At 41.2% G+C, this 25,729-nt stretch overlaps 1 protein-coding gene across 1 annotated transcript in view; it reads right to left on the bottom strand.

The window, feature by feature from the left end:
* Nucleotides 1-25,729, bottom strand: part of LSG1 (large 60S subunit nuclear export GTPase 1) — a 43,481-nt gene that overhangs the window by 9,182 nt on the left and 8,570 nt on the right. The window contains exons 2-11 of the mRNA XM_073626347.1: nucleotides 22,705-22,831; nucleotides 20,330-20,450; nucleotides 20,027-20,113; nucleotides 18,416-18,502; nucleotides 14,901-14,961; nucleotides 12,459-12,635; nucleotides 11,609-11,941; nucleotides 7,675-7,776; nucleotides 5,865-6,008; nucleotides 1,474-1,597 (exon numbers count right to left, since the gene is read on the bottom strand). Of these exons, the coding sequence (XP_073482448.1) occupies nucleotides 1,474-1,597; nucleotides 5,865-6,008; nucleotides 7,675-7,776; nucleotides 11,609-11,941; nucleotides 12,459-12,635; nucleotides 14,901-14,961; nucleotides 18,416-18,502; nucleotides 20,027-20,113; nucleotides 20,330-20,450; nucleotides 22,705-22,831 (1,363 nt within the window). The remainder of the gene's footprint in view (nucleotides 1-1,473; nucleotides 1,598-5,864; nucleotides 6,009-7,674; nucleotides 7,777-11,608; nucleotides 11,942-12,458; nucleotides 12,636-14,900; nucleotides 14,962-18,415; nucleotides 18,503-20,026; nucleotides 20,114-20,329; nucleotides 20,451-22,704; nucleotides 22,832-25,729) is intronic.

The following is a 25,729-nucleotide window of genomic DNA, read 5'->3' as shown; positions in this document are numbered from 1 at the left end:
TAGTTCCTCCTTTATAGAGGCAACCAGGTCATCACAAACCGAAGCTGATTCCTCCTTAATTAAAGAAGTGATGCATGTACTGCATAAGACTTTTTTCCAATTTTCTCCCATTTTGGCCCTGCAAGAAGGACATCTCTTTTTTGGGTCAGAGCTTTTGGCCTGTGAGAGAAAAAAAAAACAAAAAAAGGGAAAAAAACCAGGGGACCTTTTAGTGAGACCCAGTCTCAGCTACACAAGAATCACCCACAGGTGCACTAAGAAGAAACCAGTCAGCCTCTAGTGCCCAGACAGGCCCCTTGCCACTAGGGGGTAGAGAAAAAAAGAAATAGACCAAACCCAGGAAAAGGAAGAAAGGCAGACTTAAACTGCTGCTCCTACCTGAGCTTTACTGGCACCTGTGCCTGTCCCAACCGCTGCAGACGCTGAGTCCTCCATCTCTGGTGTGCAGCTTTCCACATGTGGCTTCATATGCCGCTTCCGGACTCCCATAGTGCATCTGCACCGGACCGGAAGTAGGCGCTAGTTCCTGCCCTCCCTCCTCCCCCCTTGCATCCACGCCGGAAATTACGTATTTGCTGACCCAGTGACCCGCCTTGTCACTTCCGGCACGACTGCCGGCCAAAAACATGGCTGCGGTACGCGCGCACCACCGCTCCTACGACCGCGCGGGCCACCGGGTCTACGGCTCTCACCGAGCACCAGGGGGAAAGAGGAGCCCGATTACTACCGCTGCAAAGGCTTGGGTAGGCCGGGAGGGCAGCGGGTCTCTTGAAGGAGGAAAGAGAGAAGCCCCGTCTCCCAGGAGCACCTGAGAAACCTTGACTCCCCTCCCAAAAGATGTTCCCTCCGGGCCGGAGGAAACACAAAAACTGAGTTATGGTAGGGAGGCGCCTCCCTTTAAAGTTTGGAGGAAGAAGGCGTTTCCTGTTTCCGGTGGGTGGAGTCGCTATCTCTCAGGTGCTGTCCTGAAAGACGCCTTGGGAAAAAATAATAATTACACACCACACTATATACCTACATTCATATAGTGTGTGGGTGTGCGCGCATGTCTAAAATCTCCCCTTGATTTTTCCATCAGGGGATAAAGAGATGCTACAGGGAATGAGATTATCTAGAACAGTGTTTCTCAACTCCAGTCCTCAAGTCGCCCCAAAAGGTCATGTTTTCAGACCTTCCATTATTTTGCACAGGCAATTTGATCAGTTTCACTGCCTTAGTAATTACCACAGCCGTTTCATCTGAGGGAAATTCTGAAATATGACCTGTTGGGGTGCCTTGAGGACTGGAATTGAGAAACATCTAGAAAATACACTTAGGAAATTATGATCAGCTGTAAAACACTACATTTATGGACAGACTTCCAAAAACATTTTAGCTTGAAGAAACATTTGCAAGCAAGAGCTTTACTTACAGCACACATCCCCTCTTTATAAAAACAGTAGCTCAGCCTGCTGAACCAAAGTTGTAACTTACACCCATAAGCAAAGAGCAGCTCTTCTGAGGTTGGAGCACGGTCCTGATCTTCATCTTCCCTAGGTCTGATAATATTGATCCCATAAATGGCCTCAAATACATCTCGTGGGATTCGCTGAGCAATGTATGTTAGTTAAGAAATACTGGACCGCAATAAAACAGGAAGTATACAACAAACCTAAAGTTCAAAATAATAACTCAGTTGAACAACAAACTAAATCTTTTAGGTGGAGGGAAGTAAAAATAAAATAATACGGTTGCACAAGTGTGCACATCCTTAACCACTTAAGGACCGAGCTGCTTTCTGCGATTTGATGTTTACAAATTAAAAGCAGCTTTTTTTTTTTGCTAGAAAAAAATGTATATATATATATATATATATATATATATATTTTTTTATTATGTTTGGGGGTTCTAACACCCTAGAGAATAAAACTGTGGTTGTTGCAATACTTTCTGTCACACCGTATTTGCGAAGCAGTCTTACAAGTGCACAGTAAAGTCAGCCTTTTTTTTTTTTTATATTGTGAAAGATAATGTTACGCCAAGTAAATTGATACCCAACATGTCACGCTTCAAAATTGCGCCCGCTTGTGGAATAGCGACAAACTTTTACCCTTAAAAATCTCCATAGGTGACGTTTAAAAAATTCTACAGGTTGCATGTTTTGAGTTACAGAGGAGGTCTAGGGCTAGAATTATTGCTCTCGCTCTAAGGATCGCAGCAATATCACTAATGTGTGTTTGAACACCGTTTTCATATGGGTGCTACTCACGTATGCGTTCGCTTCTGCACGCGAGCTCGGCGGGACTTCTGCAACCACATTATTTTAGTTTTTTTATTTTTATCCCCCCCCCCTAAAAGATTTCAGTTTGTTTTTCAATTGAGTTGTACAGTTTAAAAAGGTCACATTAAAAGGTAGAAAAAGTTCTGAAATTATTTATCTTTGTCTCATTTTTATTACATCACAGAAACCTGACATTTTAACAGGGGTGTGTAAACTTTATATCCACTGTATAATGTTATATAATAATTACCACATTTTTATTAGTACTAAAAATTGAGTGAGCACGTTCGAAAATGCAATGAAAAATATAATTGTCTTCAATGACGGCCATAAATTGAAATCTACAATAATGAGTTTGCCTAAAAAAGCCATATTAAAAACAAACAGTCTCTCTTACAGGAGATGGGCCAAGGCTGCCAAAATAAAGTGCACCTGTGATCAGACTATGGACTGTAAAGTATTTACAGATTTCTTAAGTAGCAAAGAGATTTAAAACAAACCATCCCTGACTTCTCTAGCTGCATAAATGTGAAGCAATTCATTCTCAAGGATCACAACAAAACTCTATATTCACGCACAAGCATTTACAGGCAAATTTGGAACAGTTTTTTCAGACATATTCAGGTGGAGCATTTTTGTTTTAGCCAATGGAAAACTAGTTACTAGGAAGAGGCGGAAATTGTTATACAGGCTTGAAAAACATAATTTTCCAGATGTTTTTCAGGCACTTCCAGTGAAGTTTAGGGGGCCAAAAATGCTCGATTCTGCTTCAAAGGTACCTTTTTTACCTTTTTGAGCTTCAGGACGTCAGAGCTACAGGCACCTTATTTCTCATTCCTAAACAACAAAAGGCACAATTTAAAAGCATGGGATTTTGTTTGTTGAGCATTTTGGATCTTTAAGGCTTCATGAACACTGGCAGCTCCTAAACTTGATTTTAGGAGCTTTTGGCGTTTTTTTGCCAAAGCTCCTAAACTCAACTCCATAGAAGCCTGTGTGTCAATGTACACAGTCTTTTAGCAAAGTTTAGGAGCTACCACGTTTAGGTGCGCTTCAACCTCCCTCTCCTGAACGTGGAAATTTCGCATTCAGGATAGGAATGTTTTGACCGCCAGCTGCGGCAAAATGGCGCTGCGAATTTGCATTTTCTCACGGCCACAGTAAATGTAGGTCTGTGTGCTAGTGTACATTAAGACTAAGCCTCAATCCACAATCAGGGTTTTAAGTTTGTTCAGTTTGTAACAGCTTAGATCATGGGTGCTCAGCCTGTGGTCCACCAGCTGTTGCGGAACTACAAATCCCATCATGCCTTTGCGAGTCATGGTTGTAACAGTTCAGCCTTGCAATGCTTCATGGGACTCGTAGTTCCACAAACAGCTGGAGTGCCATAGGTGGAGCACCCATGGCTAGATAAACCTGCTGTGTTTACATTAGAAGGCTGGCAGCCTGTCAAGATTCTGCTTGAAACAGATAAATGGAAAAAAGCTGCAATTTCAGAGCATTTGCTGTGAGCTTTGAAAATTAATTTCTATACAATGCCTATAACTAAAGAGGTTAATGTTTTTGTTTTTATTTTAATGCTGGTTTAGGATATGTAAACGTACCTTAGTGTGAATACTGTAGGTACAGATTCACTTTAAAGCAACCTCGTCTTGACATAAATATATAGAACACTATTGCTTAGCTTCACTAAAATATGGTAGATGTCTGGTTATTTATTGTGCAGCTCTTCAACTGGGTCTTCAATTCTGTAAAATCAGTAAACTGTAGCAAGTATGCAGACCATGAGTTTTGACTTGCAGTACATGTGTTGCTGCCGGTAAGTGAAACAGAAATTGCTGAACCCAGCAGAGGAGACTAGCATTTTCAGGGAAAGGTAAGCAATGGTAGACTAAATATTTTTGCATGAGCCAGAAGACTTTCTATTGAAGTAATAAAGAACAAAAAAACTTTCTAGGAATTTTCTCTTTTTCTCTGATCAACTCCTAAAGGTGGAACTACACTTCATCTGAGCAGCACAAACCAAAAATGCTATTTAATTCATTAATTCATATATCTTTCCTAAACTAAAACTATACTACACACCCCAACTTCTAACTAAACCCCCCCCCCCCCATACCACAGTCATATCCTGTGTAATGTGTATTTTTTTTAGTTTGGTGTAGGGGCCCTTTCACATGGTCTGTCTAATCAGGTCTGCCTGTAAGCTTTTCAGGCGGACCTGATCGGAAGCTCCATTCACCACTATGGGGCAGTGGATGTCAGAGGTGACGTGTCCACCGACACCCACTGCTATCCAATCCTGTTCGCCAAATCCAGACAGATGTTGGTCCTATTTGTCCCAACCGTCTGGAGGATCGGTTGAAAAACGGACAGGCGGTCCATTTTCATTTGATCTACCCATAGAGGAGAGCAGGACTCTGACAGGTCCATCTAAGTGGAGACAAACCTGTCATCTGCCTGCTCAGCAGGGATCAGTGGATCGATCCCCGCCGAGCAAGCAGAGTCCATCAAATGGATCCACACCGTGTGAAAGGGACCCTAAAGTAAAGTAGAGATTTCTCTACAACAAGGCACCATGTGGGTGTACCCTTTGTATTGGTAAACGTTTACCAGACTACCTAAAAAAAAATAGCACTACTCTAGAGAAAGAAACAGTCTACAATATGTCCAGTATTTGCACATGCATCATATCACTTTGAATTAAGACTGCTGGTCTATATAAAGAGGAAATATGAAGCACAGATTGGAACACCACTATGACAGATATGGCTCTAAGCACATTTAAGCTGAGAGGCTCTTGCTTTTCCACCTGTCACGAGCCAGAGACACAAACTTGGGGGATTGTCCCAGGTGGCTAGAGGGAACAAATGTACACGCTTCTGCACACAATTATTAAGTGACATTTACATGGTTGTATTTTTTTTTTTTTTATTGAGATAAAGAGGATTTACCAATACAAATCCAGTCAGTGCCATTGGTTTATAATCGCCCATAATAGAGCAAGGGAATGTACATACATTACGGCACACTGTTAAAACACCACCATGTGTTGTATTACAAAAAAAATGGTGCACGTCAGTGTATTCCTGAGTTTGGGTCTATTGCTAGCCCATTTATTTGAAGAAACTGAATTAACATGTTTCTGTAACACACCGATCCATCTAGCTTTGAGTGGACCCCAATAATCATGGCTATGCATCTGAGGGAAATAAACTTTACTATGGTAATGCTGCAGGATGAACAAGCTTATGTCATCAGCACTTTAGCCCACCCACATCTCAAGAGTGAATGCAATAGACAGCTGTGCCTGTTCTTAAGAGGTCTGATGTAGGTCACGATTAATGAACAAGCGTGAGGCACTGGACAGCCATATCCACATACACAGTGACTGATGACTGCTGTAACAAACTTAGTAACATGGTGGAACTACAGATTGCTTAAATAAATAGAACAGGGATAAAAGCAAAAGCAATTATAAACTCCTTAAGTGGCAAGGTGGATATATATTATAGATAGATATTTATTTTTAATTTTCAAAAAAAGTAAATCGAAATAAAACGTCACAGTTTAGTATTGCTATGAATTGTACGTTAAAGGATATGAGAGAGATTGGTGGGACGTGATCTCGCATTTGGTCAATTGGCAGAATGCCACTACATATCATCTCTGCTTTGGTGGAGACAAAGGATGGCATTACAAGACCTGGGCAATCACAAAGGCAGAGGCCAGGCTCCACATAAAGTGTCTACAACAGAAGAAAGTGACATTCATTTACACACACATCCTTGCAAGCAATACTGCATTTCAGGGGTAGGCAAACTTTGACCCTCCAGCTGTTGTGGAACTACAAGAACCATGATGCATTGCAAGACTGACAGCCAAAAGCATGGCTCCCAGAGGCATGATGGAAGACTGAAGTTTGCCTACTTCTACTGTATATGATTAATGTCTATCTAAGGCTCCATTGACACCTGTGCGCAGCGATTTACTGGCGTTTTTCGGCCATTTTTTAAAAAACGTTTTACAAACATTTTGCAGCTTCAGACGTTTTTGTTTAACCAATAGAAAGCACTAGGAGAGGGAGAGGAAATTAGGGTAGGTGAGATGCTATTTGAGCGTTTTTATGCTCAAATCAGGTGTTTCTCTTGAAGTCTATGAGGCCAAAAACACTTGTAATCTGCCAAAAAGAAGCTCATGTACTTTTTAAGCAACAGGCGTTTTGCTTCAAGCAACAGAATGCTCAGATGTGAATAGAGGCCATTTAAATAAATGGGATTTGGCTTGTTGAGCGTTTTAGAGCTACAAGCTTCAAGCAGAAAATTTCTCAGGTGTGAACAGGGCCTTACGTTCTCCTAAATATCTGCACCAAAACATTATATAAAGTAACAGAAATAAGACAAATATAGACTAAGCATGTCCTACAAAGCAAGTGATTAGTTGAAGGGGAAGGGAGGGTTAAAGCTAATGAAAACTGACCATATCAAGAAAAAGGAAAAAAAAAAAAAAAAACCTAAGCAGAGGTTACATACATACAAAAATATCAGTAGATCTAGAGATAAAGCGAGTTGAACAGGGCACCCTCATTAACCAGTACTGAAGGTCAGGAACAAAAAGGGGTTTGAATTAAATGCAATTTTGCTAGAAAAGGAAATATTGGCCAATACTTCAACAGCTTCCATCTGTGGATCATCTAATCATTTTACTAAAACGGGAGCAGACAGAATCTGCAGTAGCCATGCATAGAAACCAATCACGTTCCAGCTTCAGCCTGTTTGGTTGCTTCAAAAAAGAAAGCTAGAAGCTGATTAGTTACCATCCACATTAATGGAGCTTCAGTTGACCAGGTTTGCAACTGGGTCACTTTAAAGTATTTTTTGCTACAGTTGCTATGCTAGGAAAGGTTATGGACAGAGGTGAGAAAGACAAGAGTATCCATGCAAAGCAATTCTGTATAGCTTTCAGGACCATACAGATGGGTGCAAATATCCTTCAAGACAACAAATGGGTCTGGTACCATTTTAAATATATAACTAAGTGTTACTCCAGCAAACAATGACTACAAAGGCTATAGTCCAGACACCATAACATAATAGCCTGAATTTGGTTCACTAGACCTGTGTGTGCAGCAGTTAGTAAGACTGCCCATAACTAGACTCACAGTCCCCTCCCCTTCACATATCCAGAAGTCGGTTCTGCAGAATTAACGTAGTCTCTGACAAATAGAAACAATTTCAGTGGGTTCCTTCCTAAATCCCTGGGGCTTGTGAACACAATATATCCTCTCAGGCAGAATAACCCACTTTGAGAAGATATTTCCCCATTTTATGTGTTTCCTGAAGGTTTAAAGTTTAGTTTTTCTTATGAATGTTTTTTACAGGATTGTCACTTAAAAAGGAATTTACATCAAATACCTGAAAGTGCTTTGTATGTCCTGGAGTTGCCGAAACAGAAACTTTTTTGTTCCCCAGGATTGTGTTAATGGTTGAACTCTTGCCAACATTGGGATAACCCACCTAGCAGGAAAAAAAAAAGTATTATTTCACTGTCCCATAAAAAGTTTGACTTCACTGGCTGCCTCTAAAGTTGGCCATACACTGATCGAATTTCATCTAGTTTCCTATGAACTGGCCAAAATTCACTCAGTGGGTTGCCCTGTTGGCCACCTCTCGCCCTACCATCCTTTGACTGAAGGAGCCGGGATGAAAATTTTTCGGCCAAAGAGCAGTTGCTTCCAATCCAATGGAGCCGCTGTACGGATATTTTGATAGCTGGTGAGGTGGCTGTCAAAATACCACAGCAGGAGATTTGTACATCTGTGCTCTATAGCATGAATAGAGGTATTAGATTTAGCTTAGCCCACAGGCTGAATGCAAAAAAAAAAAAAAATCTATCAGTGTATGGCCAGCTTTAGATGGCTATCAGCCTAAAGAGAAACACTAAAATGGTCATAGGTAATAATTTTATTGAAAGCCAATGCAGACACAAAAATAGCTTCACTTCTGGCCTAGGATCCCATGCTGCAGTACTTGCGAGTGGACTGCGTCACGGTCCTGGCCATTAATTACAGTTATGTTAGAGATGAATAAAGTAACTACTTCAGCAAAATTAGGGATTTTTTCAGTTCATTGCCAAATCATGTATTTCATTGCTGCACACCATGTATGCATGGTCAGGAGAAGGGTACAAATGAAGGATCAGTTCTTCAAGGTTCTTGAAACCATCTGGCAACCTCTACCTCCTGCTACTGTAACACAGAGTGCAAAGTTAAGCTGGTCATGCACTAGTACAATTTTGCTTGAATGTTTTTCAGTTTAAGAACAAATGTTCATTTGATTTTCTAATTGTTACCATGGTCAAAAATCAATGTTAATTTTTGATTGCAGCAATGAGAGAATTCAAAGAATGGAAATTTTTCTCGAATGGACAAGAATGTGGTTTTTGTTCGGAAAGTTCCACGCATTCCTAAATCGAACGTTAAAAGCAAAAAAAAGGAGCCTAAACGAGAATAAAAGAGCATGGTAGCAGCCTTATTTAGAGAATGTATTTTCTTTTTAGGGTTTTTTTTTTTTTTTTTATATTTTCTTTTTAGGGCTCATTTTAGCTGCACCTTCACGCCCCCCCGTTTTACAGTGTATGGAATGTTCCTGAATAACAAAAAAAAAAAATCAATTTTAAGTTTTCTATTAAAGCATGCAAATATATATTTTTATATGTATATATTATTCTGTATGGTACATACATTTTCAAAAAGTTTATGACTAAGGAAGTGACAAGAGAGCAACTTAAAAAGGTGTGCAAAAGCAAACAAAAATGCATAATAATAAAAAAAAAAAAAATGCATGCAAATCTGAGCATACATGGGCTCTGCATTCAAAAGTGATTTCATTTTAAAAGTGCATTCATTTTTGAACACATGCGGTGTAAAAGAGCCCTCAAGAGATACATTTGTGAAAGATCATCTTTATGTAAATAATCTTCGGATTTTGTCTTTAAAAGGGGTTGTAAAGTCTCTCTTTTTTTTTTCTAATAAAAAAACATGTCATACTTACCTTCTCTGTGCAAAGGTTCCTCTTCTGGGGTCCCTCCGTGGCGCTCTTGGCTCCTACTCTTCTTGAGTGCCCCGACGAAGAAGTGGGGGCACTCCTGCAGGCGCGCTCCTGTGTCCATCGACACAGACAGCAGGGCCCGCCCCCCGCGTCAATGGCTCCTGCTGCCATCAGTCTATCCAATGAGGACCCGAGACACCGGCTGGAGCTGGTGTGCTCGGCCCCATCGCTGGAAAGTCTGTGTTCAGGTAAGTAAAAGGGGGGCAAGCTGCAGCACAGGTGGTTTTTCACCTTAATGCAAGGAATGCATTAAGGTGAAAAACCCTGAGGGTTTACAACCACTTTAAAGTCTAGTCCACACTATGTACTGGCATTATCCCACATTGGATAAAAAAAAAAAAAAAATGTCACTCACTGGGGGCCCCCTTGGGTTCCAGATTCTAATAAGTCACCCCCAAAGCCAGGGTAGTGGGGAAGAGGCCCTTGTTCTCATCAATGTGGGGACAAGGTGCTTTGCCAGGGGGCAATCTCCCCTGGCAAAGCATCTCCCCATGTTAAGGGCATATGACCTGGTATAGTTCAGGTAGTGGGGCTGGCGCTCTCGTCCCCTTCCCTTTCCCGGCCTCCATGCTTAGATAAGGGGGGACCCCCACGCCTTTTTTTTTTTTGCCCTCAGGTCCCCCCTTAAAATCCATACCAGACCCATAGGGCCTGGCACGGATTGAGGGGGGGGGGGTGCGAAACCTTATTCTATTTATTTTTTATTTGTAGTCCTTTTGTTTACATTCTGCTGTCAGTTGGGAATTTTCCTCCGATAGCAGGGATAAGTCATAGTTGTTAGGATGCCAGCCCCTAACAACCAATGCAGGTAAGAAACATTTGTTTCCAACATTTTAGGTCCACTTCCTGAAAGGACACGGACAGAAAATATATAATTATTAACAGATGGATAAAAAACAAAAAGAAAAAACAAACAGACGGACAGAATGGCCGTGTGAAAGGATCATTAAAATAGTAAGGCATCAAGTTTGTTTTTGAATAATTTGTTACAAATAAAGATACTAAATTAACCGCTTCAGCCCCTGACCATTTGGCTGGCCAAAGACCAGAGCACGATTCGGCACTGCGTCGCTTTAACGGACAATTGCGCGATCGTGCGACGTGGCTCCCAAACAAAATCGACGTCCTTTTTCCCCCACAGACAGAGCTTTCTTTTGGTGGTATTTGATCACCTCTGCAGTTTTTATTTTTTGCGCTATAAACAAAAAAAGAGCGACAATTTTGAAAAAAAAAAAAAAAACACGCATTTTTTTTTACTTTTTGCTATAATAAATATTCCCAAAAAATATATAAAAACATTTTTTTTCCTCAGTTTAGGCCGATACGTATTCTACATATTTTTGGTAAAAAAAAAAAAAAAAAAAATATCGCAATAAGCGTATATTGATTGGTTTGCGCAAAAGTTATAGAGTCTACAAAATAGGGGATAGTTTTATGGCATTTTTATTAATATTTTTTTTTTTTTTTACTAGTAATGGCGGCAAATCAGCGATTTTTATCATGACTGCAACATTATGACGGACACGTTGGACAATTTTGACACATTTTTGGGACCATTGGCATTAATACAGCGATCAGTGCGATTATAAATGCATTGATTACTGTAAAAATGTCACTAGCAGTAAAGGGGTTAACACTAGGGGGCAGTGAAGGGGTTAATGTGTGTCCTAGGGAGTGTTCTAACTGAAGGGGGATGCGGACTGTGCAGGGAAACTAACAGTTCTCCCCTCAGAGAACCGGAAACTGTGTGTTTACACACACAGATTCCGGATCTCCATGTGCCCCGAGCGATCGCAGAAGCCCGACGGTGATCGAGACCGCCGGGCACTCGCATCGGCTCAGGAGGCGAGCAAGGGCGCGCACACGCCCCCTAGTGGCCACAGGGCGAAGCGACGTTACATAGCATTGTTTCACCCAGCCGTGCCATTCTGCAGCAGTACAACTGCGACGGCTGGTCGGCATGTGGTTAATATGTAAAAGCACAGTCTAAGCACAGCAAAAGTCACATGGCCAAAGAGAAAAAAAAGGCAGATTTTTTTTTTTTTTTTATATAAAAAAAAAAAACACACCACACTACTATTCTGAAACAAAATACATTTAAATGTTGTCATGTTGACCTCCAGTCTGATAATTAGGATCAATCACAATTTAGTACTGCTTACATTTACTGTGTAAAAAAAAAAAATCTCAAAAGATATAGAATACTGAAAAAATAAATTCACAAAAAAAGACTGCTCACCAGTCCTACAGTGACCTGTTCCTCTTTAACCCTATTGCCTGTATGAATAGATTTGAAGATCTCCAGCAGTTCATCACTTTGCACTAAGTGGCTATAGTTATGGACCTCTGTTGGTTCAGTTCTTCTAGGCTCTGGGTCTGGTAAAATCCTTTCATTTTCCCCCTCTGCATCTTCAGAGCAGGTCTGCCAGCCTTCATCATCTTCACAGTCCTCATACTCATCATTTGAGCTGTATTGATTAGAATCTCCAATGTCACTTAACTTTTCTTCATCCTCACTGTCTTCCTCATCTGAAACATCGTCCTGCATCGCATCTTCTGGCTCAGCACCCTGCTAAAGAGCATACAGAACGTTAGCAACAATCACAAATGCAATGCATTACAACTGCCAACCGACAAAGGAATAACAAGGAGGATTTCGCAGTGGGAAAAAAAAAAAAATAAAAATGCACTGCAACTGTGAGCTGGTTGAACTCAATGGGCAAGTATGACAGACAGTGCGGGGGTGGAAGGGTTAGAACCTTGGTTTAGCCATCTGTTTTTACTACCTCTTGGTCGCCTGTGTGAAAAAAACCTTACATCTTTTCTGTAAAAAGCATCTCTTAGAATAAATGGCTAGTATTAATGGCTTGATATTTCGAGAACTGAAAAGTATCTACAGTAACAGTGCTACTGACTAACAGTCTCAGTGGTGCCAGTCATAAATAAGACTTAACACTTTAGATATCTTCTGCTTTCCTGTGACAGGCAATGGGCTAAGCTAAAATCAAGTCACAAGAGTTGAAAATAAGTTTTATAAGTAATAGGCAACATACATGTAAAAAAAAAAAAAAAAAAATCAAGTAACATACCGTGACAACTTCAGTAAGTCTCTGTGCTTCTACCAAGGCTGACCAGAAGACAACTTTTATTCCTTCCTTCTCAAAATACGTTGCCCAGGCTTGACGCTGCTCAGTTGTTAACAGGTCTGCCTTGTTTATAAGGATGATATTTTCTTTATGAGGACTTATTTCTTTCACGTAATGCTCCTGAAGAAATTGAGAAGAATTTTGTATAAAATCTGACATGGAGACCTGCTGTGCCCCTTGTGAAGGTTAGTGTAGCTGTAGGGACAGACTCTGTGATAAAAGACATTACACAAACCAATCCAAATGGGTGTAATTCCTTAACCACTACAGCCCCGGAAGGATTTACCTCCTTCCTGACCAGAGCACTTTTTGCGATTCGGCACTGCGTCGCTTTAACTGACAATTGCGCAGATGTGCGACGTGGCTCCGAAACAAAATTGATGTCTTTTTTTCCCCCACAAATAGAGCTTTCTTTTGGTGGTATTTGATCATATCTGCGATTTTTATTTTTTGCGCCATAAACAAAATAAGAGTGACAATTTTGAAAAAAGAAAAACGCATTATTTTTTACATTTTGCTATAATAATTATCCCCAAAAAATATGTAAAAACAACATTTTTTTTCCTAGGTTTAGGCCGATCCGTATTCTTCTACATATTTTTTTATTTTCCTGCTCCGCTGATCCCCGCTGAGCAGGAAAATGACAGGTCCGTCGCTGCACACTGTCGCTCTCCCCTATGGGGGAATCGGATGATGACGGACCGTAGAGTCCATCGTCACCCGATCCGATAACTGATGGAAAAGTAGGTTTTTCCTCCGTTATGCCGCGTACACACGGTCGGACTTTTCGTCTACAAAAGTCCGACAGCCTGTCCGACAGACTTCCGGCGGACTTTCGGCGGACTTGCAGCAGACTTTCTAACGAACGGACTTGCCTACACACGACCACACAAAAGTCCGACGGATTCGTACGTGATGACGTACACCGGACTAAAATAAGGAAGTTCATAGCCAGTAGCCAATAGCTGCCCTAGCATGGGTTTTTGTCCGTCGGACTAGCACACAGACGAGCGGATTTCGGGGTCCGTCGTAGTTACGACGTAAAGATTTGAAGCATGTTTCAAATCTAAAGTCCGTCGGATTTGAGGCTGAAAAAGTCTGCTGAAAGTCCGGAGAAGCCCACACACGATCGGATTACCAGCCAGCTTTAGTCCGTCGGCGTCCGTTGGACTTTTGTAGACGAAAAGTCCGACCGTGTGTACGCGGCATTACACTTTTTCGGATTGGAGCGGGTCGGATGTCAGCGGACATGTCACCGCTGACATCCGACGCTCCATAGACCTCCATGGAGTGTCCGTTCAAGTCCGCCTAAAAAACTGACAGGCGGACCTGAACGGACAGTCCGTGTGAAAGAGGCCTTAATCCATCTCTGAGCAATCCTCTTTTATTTTTCAGTGAGATAAATCTTGACAAACAGAGAAAAACGTTGTCAAATCCTCTCCCTTGCTGTGAGTGACAGGTGATTTACATCTCGTGCACTAGCCTAAGACATGCAATTTTTTTTTAATTCCCTCCCACTCCTTTCTTCAGCAGCTCTGCAAGGATTGGCTGTTCCACACCTCAGTATGATTTGGCATGCTGAAGTCATTTTTTCAGCTCTCATAACAGACAGAGGGGAGACATTTGACAGGTAAAGATACATGCAGGAGGTGTGTATATCCTTATAGATAAAACCCCTATGGCAGTAGTTTAGAAAGGATGACATTGGGTTTACATCCAATTTAACCTATATACCATGGCTCATGCCTTGCCCTCACTGTACAAAGAAATAGCCTATCCTAGGACAATGCTGAGGGGTAGATAGTGTGGACATCGATTTTAGAAATCTGTAGGTGTCTCAGAGTCAAATTGTAGATGTTAATACACATACTGTTAACGCAAAAAATTTACATTTTATAGGGATTAACACCACCATTCTGAGCCTTTTAAAGAGCACACTCAGATTTGCTAGTACTATGTTAATAATTTTTGACCTGCACAACTAGACAGTGAAAAATCGGAGAAGGTATTCTGTTTTGTAACAAAGCACAGAAATTTTTTAATACAGTGGAGAATATCACATGGACATTCTATTCTTGTTAATGAAACAGCATCAGTGATCTCTTAAGATAGCAGAGCACAAAGTGCACCCAAGTAAAATCTAAACTCTGCAAAATTCTGATGTACACTGGAAACAAATACGAACTACTTTTCCATTTTAGTAGAAGACTCAAAATGACACATGATTGAAAACAAGCTTGTTAGAGCTTATCTGGATCCATGCCTATTACTTAACAAGCTGCTTAAAAAAAAACAGTAAGATGTGGTATCAATACAACTCATCTTTTCGGTTCCTGTGAACAGAAAGCAATGAAAGATGCATGTGAAACCAGGATACTAACTCACCAAATCCTGACACCTAAACAAAAGCGGGTTTCGGGCATCCACAATCTGTACCACTACATCACTGTTGTAGAAAGAAAAAGCAGATAGAATTTCTCGTAAGAACACTTGAACCAACACACATTTTAAAATGCATCACACATTTAAGAAAAAGTCCTAGGGACTAGAGCCCTGTAAGAAAGGAACTTTACCCCCCTTCCTATGTTTTTTTTTGCCCCCTCACCTTTTCTGAATTGTCTCAAGAACAATCCACATACCCTTCACATACCCACCCAGCAAATCCAGTGCTGTCCTGCTGCAATTTGCCCTGCTGCTGTTACACATTGAGTCCTGCAATGCCGTCTTAAGTGCTGACATCGTCAGGAGCTGAGTGCCTCTTCCAGGTTCAGGCAGTCCAGCCCCTTGATGATGCATCAGAGGGTCCACCCTCCCTATCCCAGAAGGCTTTAGCCCACTGGAGATGTCATTCTTGCTTAGGCAAGAATGGGAGCCAGGTAGAGAAGGTGAGGGGGGAAGATTGTGTAGGATTTAACCGATAAAAAAAACCAATACAGCGTTTGCACCTTTGCATCAAACCACAACCATGGCTGCCAGTGTCAAGTGAAAATCACGTACTATACCAGTAATTTTTGAGTTTAAAATTATAAGCTGTCAGACCCAAATACACAGGAAAAAAAAAAAGCAACTTGCTTTTGTCTTGTTAAAGCTAAACTTTCAGCAGTAACACAATATGTATCTTCATGGCTTTTCTTCCTAAATAAAGTAGGTCAACATATAGAAATAAAAAGAAAATATAAAAGTGCAAGCAACATGCGAAACTATATGGCAAAAAATGCTACTCAGCAATCACTGCAGCCTTGTTAAGATCAGACAGTTTGCCCAATTTACTTTAAAGCTGAACTCCAAGAACAAATAAAATTTAATTTAAATATATTTCTCAATAGTCACAAACAATATAAAGCAACTTTGTGTACACCAAATGCCTTTGCAAACTCAGATATTAGTTTGTAAAGTAGCTGTGACATCAGTGTGCTGCACATACAGCTTGTGCAGAGAGAAAAGCTGTGAGTGGGACCTAACCGGTGCACCCACTACAGGCTGCTTGCAGAAAACTAGACCAGTTGATCAACAGAAGGAAAGAGCAGTGGTGACTGCTCTTTATTACAGGAAGCTCCTGCACAGAGGCAAAGTTTCACACTGGATTAATGCACAGATCTGCAGTATTACTAAAAGCACACCAAGGTTCAAACGTAAGAAATCACATGCTCCTTGTATTTAGACATTTGCTTATCCAGGAGTTCAGTTTTACAATTTCTCCGCAATTCCTTGCAACTGCATATTCATTGGCCGTACAGGAGGTTTGGGAAAATGTATTTTTAACCTTTTCACTTCTGAGGATGTAGCAGCTAGGAGTTAGTTTATATTTCTCCTAAATGTTGGCCTTCTTGTAAAAAGTGTGGGTATAGTGGGTGGGTATATAGTGATAACATTTACACTTCCAGGTTCAGAACTCTCAAACACAGAGTGCTCTGGTTGAAAGCGCAGATTGTGACAGATCCAACTGGGACAGGGGCCTATGGTCTACTGCTTCTCCCAGCCAGAGCATGGTAAAGAGCTCAGTTCAGCCTCTGATTCCATGGAGAGAGCAGATCATCCTCTAATGATGAACTGCGTGATGAACGCTGAGAGTGAGGCTTGGATTTATTCTCTGAATAGGGACAATAAAGCTTCGCTTCTGGAGTGGAAGGAAAGGTCGGGTGTAATATCAATCTTGTACAGGTGAATGGTCAGAGGGAATATGGTGACCCTCCTGCAGACTGGGTGGGAAAAGCCCCTTGACTTGGGACAGAAATATTTATCAACAATATCCCTCAAGAAATCTATGAAGATAAATTAATTCCACTTTTTCTGACTGCTGAAACATAATATATACGTTTTGTCTCACAGACTGTTGTAGGACAGTCTGGGATCCTAGATTAATCTAAGCATTGTCTATGTGTGAATTCTCATTGTTGAGTTAATCGAGTCACCTATTGTTTCAGTCTGTTGGCTAATCCTCTTGGAAGTTCCCACATAATGGGATTAGCCTTGTATCAACTTTAACTAGTTATCGAACCATTCTGTGATGTTTTGGGTAATATTTGGTTTTATTGTTCATGTGGCGACTACCCTACTTTTGAAGTGTATAAAACCTGTATTTCTGTTCAATAAAGAGTCATTCCTTTGGTTTTACCTTAACGTCTTGTCTATGTACAATGCTTGGGGTAAAAAGGGCTGGTGTTATCTCTAGGTCTGCAAGAAGGGTTTGGAGAGCATGAAGCACTGTTTAGCAGTAACACTAGGCAGGGTGCCAGTGTTCCGTCACACTGATCAAAGTCTGTGCTCAACTGGCTTCAGCAGAGCTCAGGGATCACATTAGGGGGTCTAATGAACTCCTGTGATCTCCTTAAAGAGAACCTGGCACCTGAACTAGGCTATCACACAGGAAGCTTATCAGCCCTCTATCAATCAAAGCTTAATAAATAACTAATTTTTTTTTTTTAAAGCCCCCTGCCCCTAAACACAAATGAACGCAACGGGTGTATGCATAAAAAAACCCCAAACAAACACACTACTCGCCACATAAAGTAAAGTATCGCCACGCACCCTAGCAAAAATTCTAGGGCCAGCACTACAAGTAGGAAGGGGAAAAAAAAAATAAAAACAAACACAACACTGGAGAGGAGTTAAGTGTCACTTATATCTTTAACAACATCCCCTAGGATATGCAGAGAGCTGTGTCACGACTCACAGAAAGAATGTGGTTGTGATTGACAACCTGGATTCATCTTCTTTAAAGGGGTTGTAAAGTTAATTTTTTTTTTTTTTTTTTTTAAATAACAAACATGTTATACTTACCTTCACTGTGCAGCTCGTTCTGCACAGAGTGGCCCCGAACCTGGTCTTCTGGGGTCCCTCGGCGGCTGTTTCAGCTCCTCCTTAATGCGAGCTCCCTCGCTCCCTCGCACGGTGGTGAGTGCTTGCGGGCGCGCTCCCGTGATACAGCCGGCGGCTATAGCCGCTCGCTGTATCACTCGGCCCCGCCCCCCGGCGCGCCGCGTCATCGGATGTGATTGACAGCAGCGCGAGCCAATGGCTGCGCTGCTTTCAATCCATCCACTGCAGCCAATCAGCGACCAGGCTGAGCTGCAATGAAGATGACGAGGACGAGCAGCGAAGATTCGAGGCGTCAGGTAAGTAAAACGGGGGGCCTGGGGGCGGCGGTACTGTCAAAAGTTTTTTCACCTTAATGCATAGAATGACCATAGAACAACCCCTTTAAATTAATCAAAGGCAAAAACTGGAGTTTTTGTTCACCATTCACATACCAGCAAGTTGTTCATAAGCTGGATAGTTCATAATTGACAGATGGTCTTTAGAATCGTTGGCAAAGAAAAGAATGGCTTTTTCTTATATTATACTTTTCCTCCTTCTACAAGAACAGGATATCAAGCACTTTTATTTGAGACTAATATTACCTCCTTTCAATAACTCTCCAGAGCTGACGCCAGAAGTCTAGATTGCGTTCAAAAGGTGTGAGAATTAACTTCTTCTCTTCTTCGAGTCTGTTACGATAAAAAAAATGAATAAAAGTAAAACTGCATCCTTTAGTTCATTCATGTATCCATTAAAATCATTAAGTGTATTCTAATAGCTACTAGTATAATGGCTAGAAGATTGTTCTCATATCAATTTGACTGGGACAGTGGAGATTTATAAATCTGTTCTATTATAGAATGTTGGGCAAGCCAACATGTTTTCAGGCACAGGAAGCTGCTTAGAAAAGAGCACAGGGAAGACATTTCATGATTTCATTTCATGCTGCTGTTTTCACAGTCCAATGACTAGGCAGGTGACAGCAAGAAGTTACATTAGTGTACCTTCCTGGCTATGCAAGGGTTTGAATAAGAAAACTGGACGGAAAGAATTATATATCCTTTTTGCAGGTAAAACAGTTCACATACAGTTAGGTCCATATATATATATATATTTGGACACAGGCACAATTTTCATACATTTGGCTCTGTATGCCACCAGAATAAAATTAAAACGAAACAATCCAAATGAATTTGAATGACAGGCAGCAGCTCTCTGCATGGGGATCTGTGAGAACCGAGCCATTGGCCATGTTCAATCGCTTGGTTCATAGTGCAGAGGTGGCGAGAAACAGATGTAGCATTGGATTGAACTGGAACACTACCCAAGACAGCTTCAATATACCACGACTCATATATTAGTGGCTTTTCTGTTCTTCAGGCTTATGAATGATTTGCACCTTGTGGTGAACACTCTGTATTTGCTCTCAAGAGAAGCCTTGTGAAGGCTTCTCTTGATTGTAGACTTTGGCAATGATACGCCCACCTTCTGGAGAGTGTCCTTCATTTGTCTGGATGTTGCGAATGGGTTTTCCTTTACCACAGAGAGGATCCTGCGATCATCCACCACTATTGTCTTCCGTGGATGTCCAGGTCTTTTTATGTTGCTGAGCTCACCAGTGCATTCTTCTTTCCTCACAATGTACCAAACTGTTGATTTGGCCACTCCTAATGTTGCTGCTATCTCTCTGATGGATTTGTTTCGTTATTGAAGCCTGAATATGGCCTGTTTCACTTGCATGGACAGCTTCTTTGAACGCATGATGTAGGTTCAAAGCAATAGATTCCAAATGCAAATACCTTAACTTAGAATCAACTCCAGACCTTTTACCTGCTTAATTGATGAAGAAATAATGAAGGCATAGCCCACACCTGGCCATGAAACAGCTTTTGATTCAACTGTCCAATTACTTTTGGTCCCTTGAAAAAGGGGGATGGTTATTCCTAAGAGTTGTAATTCCTAAACCCTTCCTTAGATTTGGATGTATATACCTTCAAAATTAAATCTGAGAGAGTGCACTTTCAGCCCATATCCATTATATAAACTATAGCTTGAATATGTTTTGGTAAATACCTGAGAAAAAAACATAACTACAATTGAGCCTGTGTCCAAATCTATATGGACCTAACTGTATGTATTTAATGGTTTAGCTGGGATTCTATTTCAGGAGGATCACTGCAGCCAAATACCTGTCCCTTTATATAATTACATACGTAGCGAGCTCGCGCCTCCACTTCAAGAAGTCCTCTCGTTCTGCTTGCTGTAGATCCTCTGCACTGGTATTTTCATCCCAGCGTGGCCTTAAATTGTAAAATACAAAACAGCAATAGTCAATGTCATTCTTAATACTCACACAGCTATAATGTCTCCATAGCCCAACAACATAAGGATGGTACAAAAAAAAAAAAAAAAAAAAAAACCTTTACACCTACAAAATACTTTATATATCTGAACAAAAATGAAGTGCATCTGTCTGTTGTATAAACAAACGCCAATCATTCAGATCATGTACCTACCTCCTTGGAATACATAGAAACTGTTTATACTCTTCATGGAGTTTATCGATTCTGTTAGACTCTTCAGATGTTAGCAGACCAGTTCTAGCTTCAGCTGGGACAAATTTAATATTCAGTTTCTCTGGAAAAAGAAATGTAAGGATAAGCTCCATTAAAAGAAATAGAGAAAAGTATGAATGACGGGCAACAAGTCATTTTAACATTTTCTTTGTGCACAAAATCTAACAAACTGACAAGATATTAGAAAATGGTCAAATATGCAAGCATATATAAACATTTTTACGACTATTGGCTTATCTTCAGGCCTGACCTAAAATTTTCAGGGCTCCATCAACACGTGTGTTATTTAGATATACACTAATAGGAAGGGAGAGAAAGCGCAGTACGGTGTCTGCATATAGTCTAGGTGCTTAGGAAAAACAACACAGGTTGCACATTTTTCTATCTGAACATTTCCATGTCTCTCATTTTGCGAGATTCCTTATCACTTCTGGCTGTTTGTACAGCACAGGGAACAAGGGGAAATCTCCCCAATAGGAAACAGATGGCAAAAAAATAAAAAACAAAACACACCCAACAAGGGTTCTAACCTTCCCCTAATCTATTCAGAAAGAAAAAACTAAATGTTTTGGCTTTAGACATACTTTAAATTGATGCCAGGTACACGCAAGCCAAAAATCATCTGAAAACAGTCATTTCAGCAGGAACCAGCCAACTTTCAGCCCATGTGTACAGCTCCCTGTCCGACAGAAACCGGCCTTATGACTGGCTTCTGTTGATAGGGCATGCTAGAAAACCAGCATCCGGCTGCCAGCGCTGATCAGCGTGCGCTGGCGGGTGGGCCGTCCCCCAGTCTGAACACAATAGCAAAGCAGGGGAGATCTCAATACTAACATCACTTTTGTTAGTACCGCAATCTATTAAATGACAAAAAAAAAAAAAAAAAACCTGTGTGTACCAGGCTTAGAAATGTGGGAGCTTCAGTTACTGGCCTTCTTTTGCAAGTTAACTGGCTACCACTGTTCTAATACTTTGAGTTACTCAATCAGAACAAGTTGTCTCCAAAGTCAAAACTCCTACTAAGCATGCTTGTTCCAGGTCAATAACAAAGTGGTTAAGAGGTGCACCGAATGGAAATTTTGGTGTCAAAAGCGAAAATTCAGAATGCACTTGGCCGAAACCGAAAATGAGAGTTTAAATGATTTTTTTTAATATAATATATTATATTGGACTTTTTGATATCATAAATTTAAACGATTAAGAATTTGTCGCCCATTATCGGCACCTTTAGCGCAAGAAAAGCTCAAGAAAAATGCATACCTTTAAATTCTATGTATGTCTTCACACCGGTCAATTGCGCTTCCATTGTGGTGTTAAAAAATCTTGCTTGCTTGGTAAAAAAGCACCAAAAATGCACCTCTCGGATAAATGAATTGAAAATGCATGCACCCGTGTTACGTTTTTGATGCAGTTTTTGAGTCACATGACCCACGAAAAACACATAAGCAGAGAAAAATTGCAGCAAAATCATGTGCGTTTTTGGCACCCTTTTCTCTATTGGCAAAGTGCCGAAAACACAATTTTCAGGCGATAGGTTTCAGTCACCGAAATTTTGGTGGATCTCAATAACAAAGTATTGACTGCGCTTTCTACCCACCATCCTCTTTTCATAGAAGCCGTACCATAGTTTTTCCAAATGAAAATCTCTCTATTAATGGAGGATAGGTAGATGGATGAAAGGTTTACCTCCTCCATTCCTAGAGTGTTTTCATTAAAACAAAGGCACACTTTCACATAACTTCAACCTGATCTACTTTATCTCAAGTAAACACTATAACAGACAGAAGATCAAACAATACCTAGTTTCCAGATCCTGCATCAACTTTGTTGCAAAAAAAAACAAAAAAAAAACAAAACAACACACACCACACAAACACACCTGCTGTCAGCTATAAATTGCAGGCACATACTATACCTGCAGTAGCAGTGTCTCTGTCCCATTCTAATGGGCTTACTCTTCCCTTCCTACTATCTGAAAATCCCTACTGGTCACGGAGGCTGCCCAGCATAGAAAATGGCTAATAGGAATGCATTGGGAGCAGGATGGAGCCCAATCCACACTACCAGGCAGCTAATCCAAGCATGTACTTTATACCCAACAGCATAATTGTTTTATCATTGATTTATTTAGTGACAGAATCAGTTTAAGCACATTTCACTGAAGGGTTGTATGTAAAATCTAAGCACTTCAGAAATACTGTTTTCATGTCTAATCTTTATTAAATTTAATTTGCATAGGTCTAGCCTTTTTCTCTGTGCTATACAAGGACATCAGTGTACATTAATGGAAAGAATGTTAGAACCGATTTGCTCACCTGCAACAAATTCTGTCCCTGCCAACTCCGCTGTGGCAAGAAAGTCATCAAGGGAGCTTTGTTCTGTCACTGACTGCAGATTTAGCCTGCCCCAGTCATAGCCATCATTCAGCTCACTCGTGTGCAGCTGCAAAAGGACACAACGTGGGTTAGAAAGACAAGTGTGACCTGTAAATGCATCCTATTACAGTACATAAAGAATTATCCCCAAGCATATAATGCTTCTGCAGTAATATAAAATATTATTCTATACTTTGGGCACAACTGTCTAGTTACTCAAATTCACTCAGCTGTGGAACATGTCAGTGCATTGCTTCCAGTAACACGGTTTTGGTATCTAAAATTCTATTACATTGCTCCATTTAAAAAAAAAAAAATCCCTGGAGATCTTTGGAGTTATGGATTAATAAGCAACCCCAATGAACAAATTGAAATAAATCAGTGAACTGCTACTGCGATCGAAATCTCAGTTCAACTGTGTTAAAGGAAAACATCTGCTTTAATTCTTGTAAACCTGGCCCAAGGCAGCACATTTTCAGATGCACTCAGGTTATATCTGAGATTAGGTTTATGAGGTCATTCTAAAATTACTTTGCATGTGCTACTGGCCGCGCATTCACATTGACTTATACAAGGAGAAATGCAGTTGTGGTGAAAATAAAGGCCGCTATTTACTCAATGGTAGAGCCATGCATGGCTAGTCAATTATGAGTTACAGGAATTGAGATTCTTTGTAAAAAATAAAGGCACACTAAATCCAGCAAGGTGCATAACCTTCTGGGGATAGCTCTATTATTTATATCCAACAGCTTTATAGTACTCCTGGAAGATATCTATCGCTGTAGATACGAGAGGGCAAAGCTGATCCTACTAAGCTCTCCATCTTGAACAGGAGAGTCGCTGCAACTGCTGTGCCCTCCCCACCTCCTGCCCATTCACAGAAGCCTTTGTATTAAGTGAACGCATTCACAAAATACAATTCTCTGAATGGACAGCAGAGGGGTGAGGGTTGGCAAGCTGCTCCTTGTGCCCCTCTCCTCTCTCATAGCCCCAAGTGTCTCAAAGTGTAATTCCCAGCAGAGCAATAAATGTGTCAGATAAAAACAATAGAGATAATCCCAGGAGGTATCATGCAGCTCCTTGGACTTAACTCAGTGTGCCTTCATTTTTCACAAAGTGGCTGAAATCCTGGAATTCAACTTTAAGGATTTCAAGCATTATTTGCATTTATCTGTCTTTTTCTAAACACCAAAAAGAGTGTTATAGGCATCTCTGCAGACTGAGGAACATGTCACAAATACTGACATTCTAACTCACTGGAGCGTTTTCCTTTGCATGGGCCTGGAGCTTGTTGACATCATGTCTGTTGAGCTGCATTTTTCTGCACCCTACTACAATGTTACAGAATATTTAAAATGTACATTCTATATAAAAAAACACACACACACACACACTTCAGAAAAGCAAGCAAAGAGTAGACAATACTTTGATTTCAACCTAGGTTATTTTCAGGGACATGCCGCAGCTGTAATGTAGAATAAGAAGCTCATAGTGAAGGCGGACCTAATGGGGAACTAGTCCCCACAGCATCTGTTGGGTGGGCAAAGCCTGAGAGACTAGTTCCCCCATCAGATATGTCTTGCTTTTGATTGGCAGTGGGTGGATTTGAAAGTCACGATTGGACTGAATAGCATCTATACATCCGTCCACTGCCATAAAGGGATATGCTTAGACATGTTCGTACACGGGTTCAAACTGTCTGAGCTATCCAGCCAGGAAGATGTAAAAGCTGACAGCCAATCATAGCCGTTGGAGGCATTCCCCACCCCACAGCTGCAGCTATACACGCCTCTTGCATATGTGCAGCTGCAGGGCATGCTTCTGCCGGCTATGATCGGCTTTGACAGCTTTCAGGTGGGAAAGCTTGGTCAGGTTTGAACTTGTGTCAGAACATGCCTGAGCTCATCCCGAACCGCATCAATCAAAAGAAGAGAACTAATCTTTCAGGTCCGATCAGGCCCCCATCCACCCCAGTACATAACTCCTTAGCCATGTGCCTGTGTTGGGCGCATTGACCAGGGAGCACACTTACAAAGGGGGGCCCAATATGCACACTCTGACACATACATGAATCGGGTGCATGCACCAACAATTTCAACATGCAAGCCCAACAGAATTCTAAAGGTTTTCTACAATACATTTATGAAGTTTGTCCATAATATTTCAGCTTCAATCCATTTGATTATATGCAATTTTTCTTTTTTTAAAACATTGACTGTGGTAAATATGCAGTTATTTATAATGCAGCTTGGCATTAGTAAGACAAAAGGACTGTCCAGGGAAACAATACATAAATAGGGACTGTCCCTGCACAAGAGGATCAGTTAGTAAAATAAAGATCCACAGAGGATGAGCCTAGATATAAAAGGGGTGTCATGTTCTATATGCTCCTATCAGAAGCATATTAGAGAATGACAACCCCACAGATGATGAGGCACCCTAAATACAAAAGAGGTGTCATGCTGTGTCTGCTCCCATCAGATGCATATCAGAGAGTGACAATCCCAACGGGGATGAGGCAACCTAGATATAAAAGGGGTGTCATGTTCTATCTGCTCTTATTATGATACATATCGGGGGTGACACTCCCACAGAGGAAGAGGCAGCCAAGATATAAAAGTTCCCATCAGACACATATGAGGGTGACAACCCCACAGAGGATGAGACAGCCTAGATAAAATGGGGTGCCAGTGTTATCAGCTCCCATCGCATATAGGGTTTTGACAGCTATGCCCGAGTTTCTCTCCTCCTGAAACCCAGACACAGCAGCATAGGCTCCGGCCAGTGTGGGAAGTGGCCTCGCCAGCGACCCCCCTGCTCCTGTCGCTGGATGCACACTCTCCTGCCCACCTACTACCCCCGATGGCTCCTGTCCTGTAGCTTCAGTGGTGAGCGTTCTTGTCCATCCACCTCGCCCCTGTCAAATGTGCCAATGCCGATTGGCAAATGCAGCCTGCCCTGAATA

This window comes from Aquarana catesbeiana, linkage group LG04, assembly GCF_042186555.1.
Source record: "Aquarana catesbeiana isolate 2022-GZ linkage group LG04, ASM4218655v1, whole genome shotgun sequence".
Taxonomy (NCBI): Eukaryota; Metazoa; Chordata; class Amphibia; order Anura; family Ranidae; genus Aquarana; species Aquarana catesbeiana.
The sequence above is the reverse complement of the archived record's forward strand: the minus strand, read 5'-3'. Positions and strand labels throughout refer to the sequence as shown.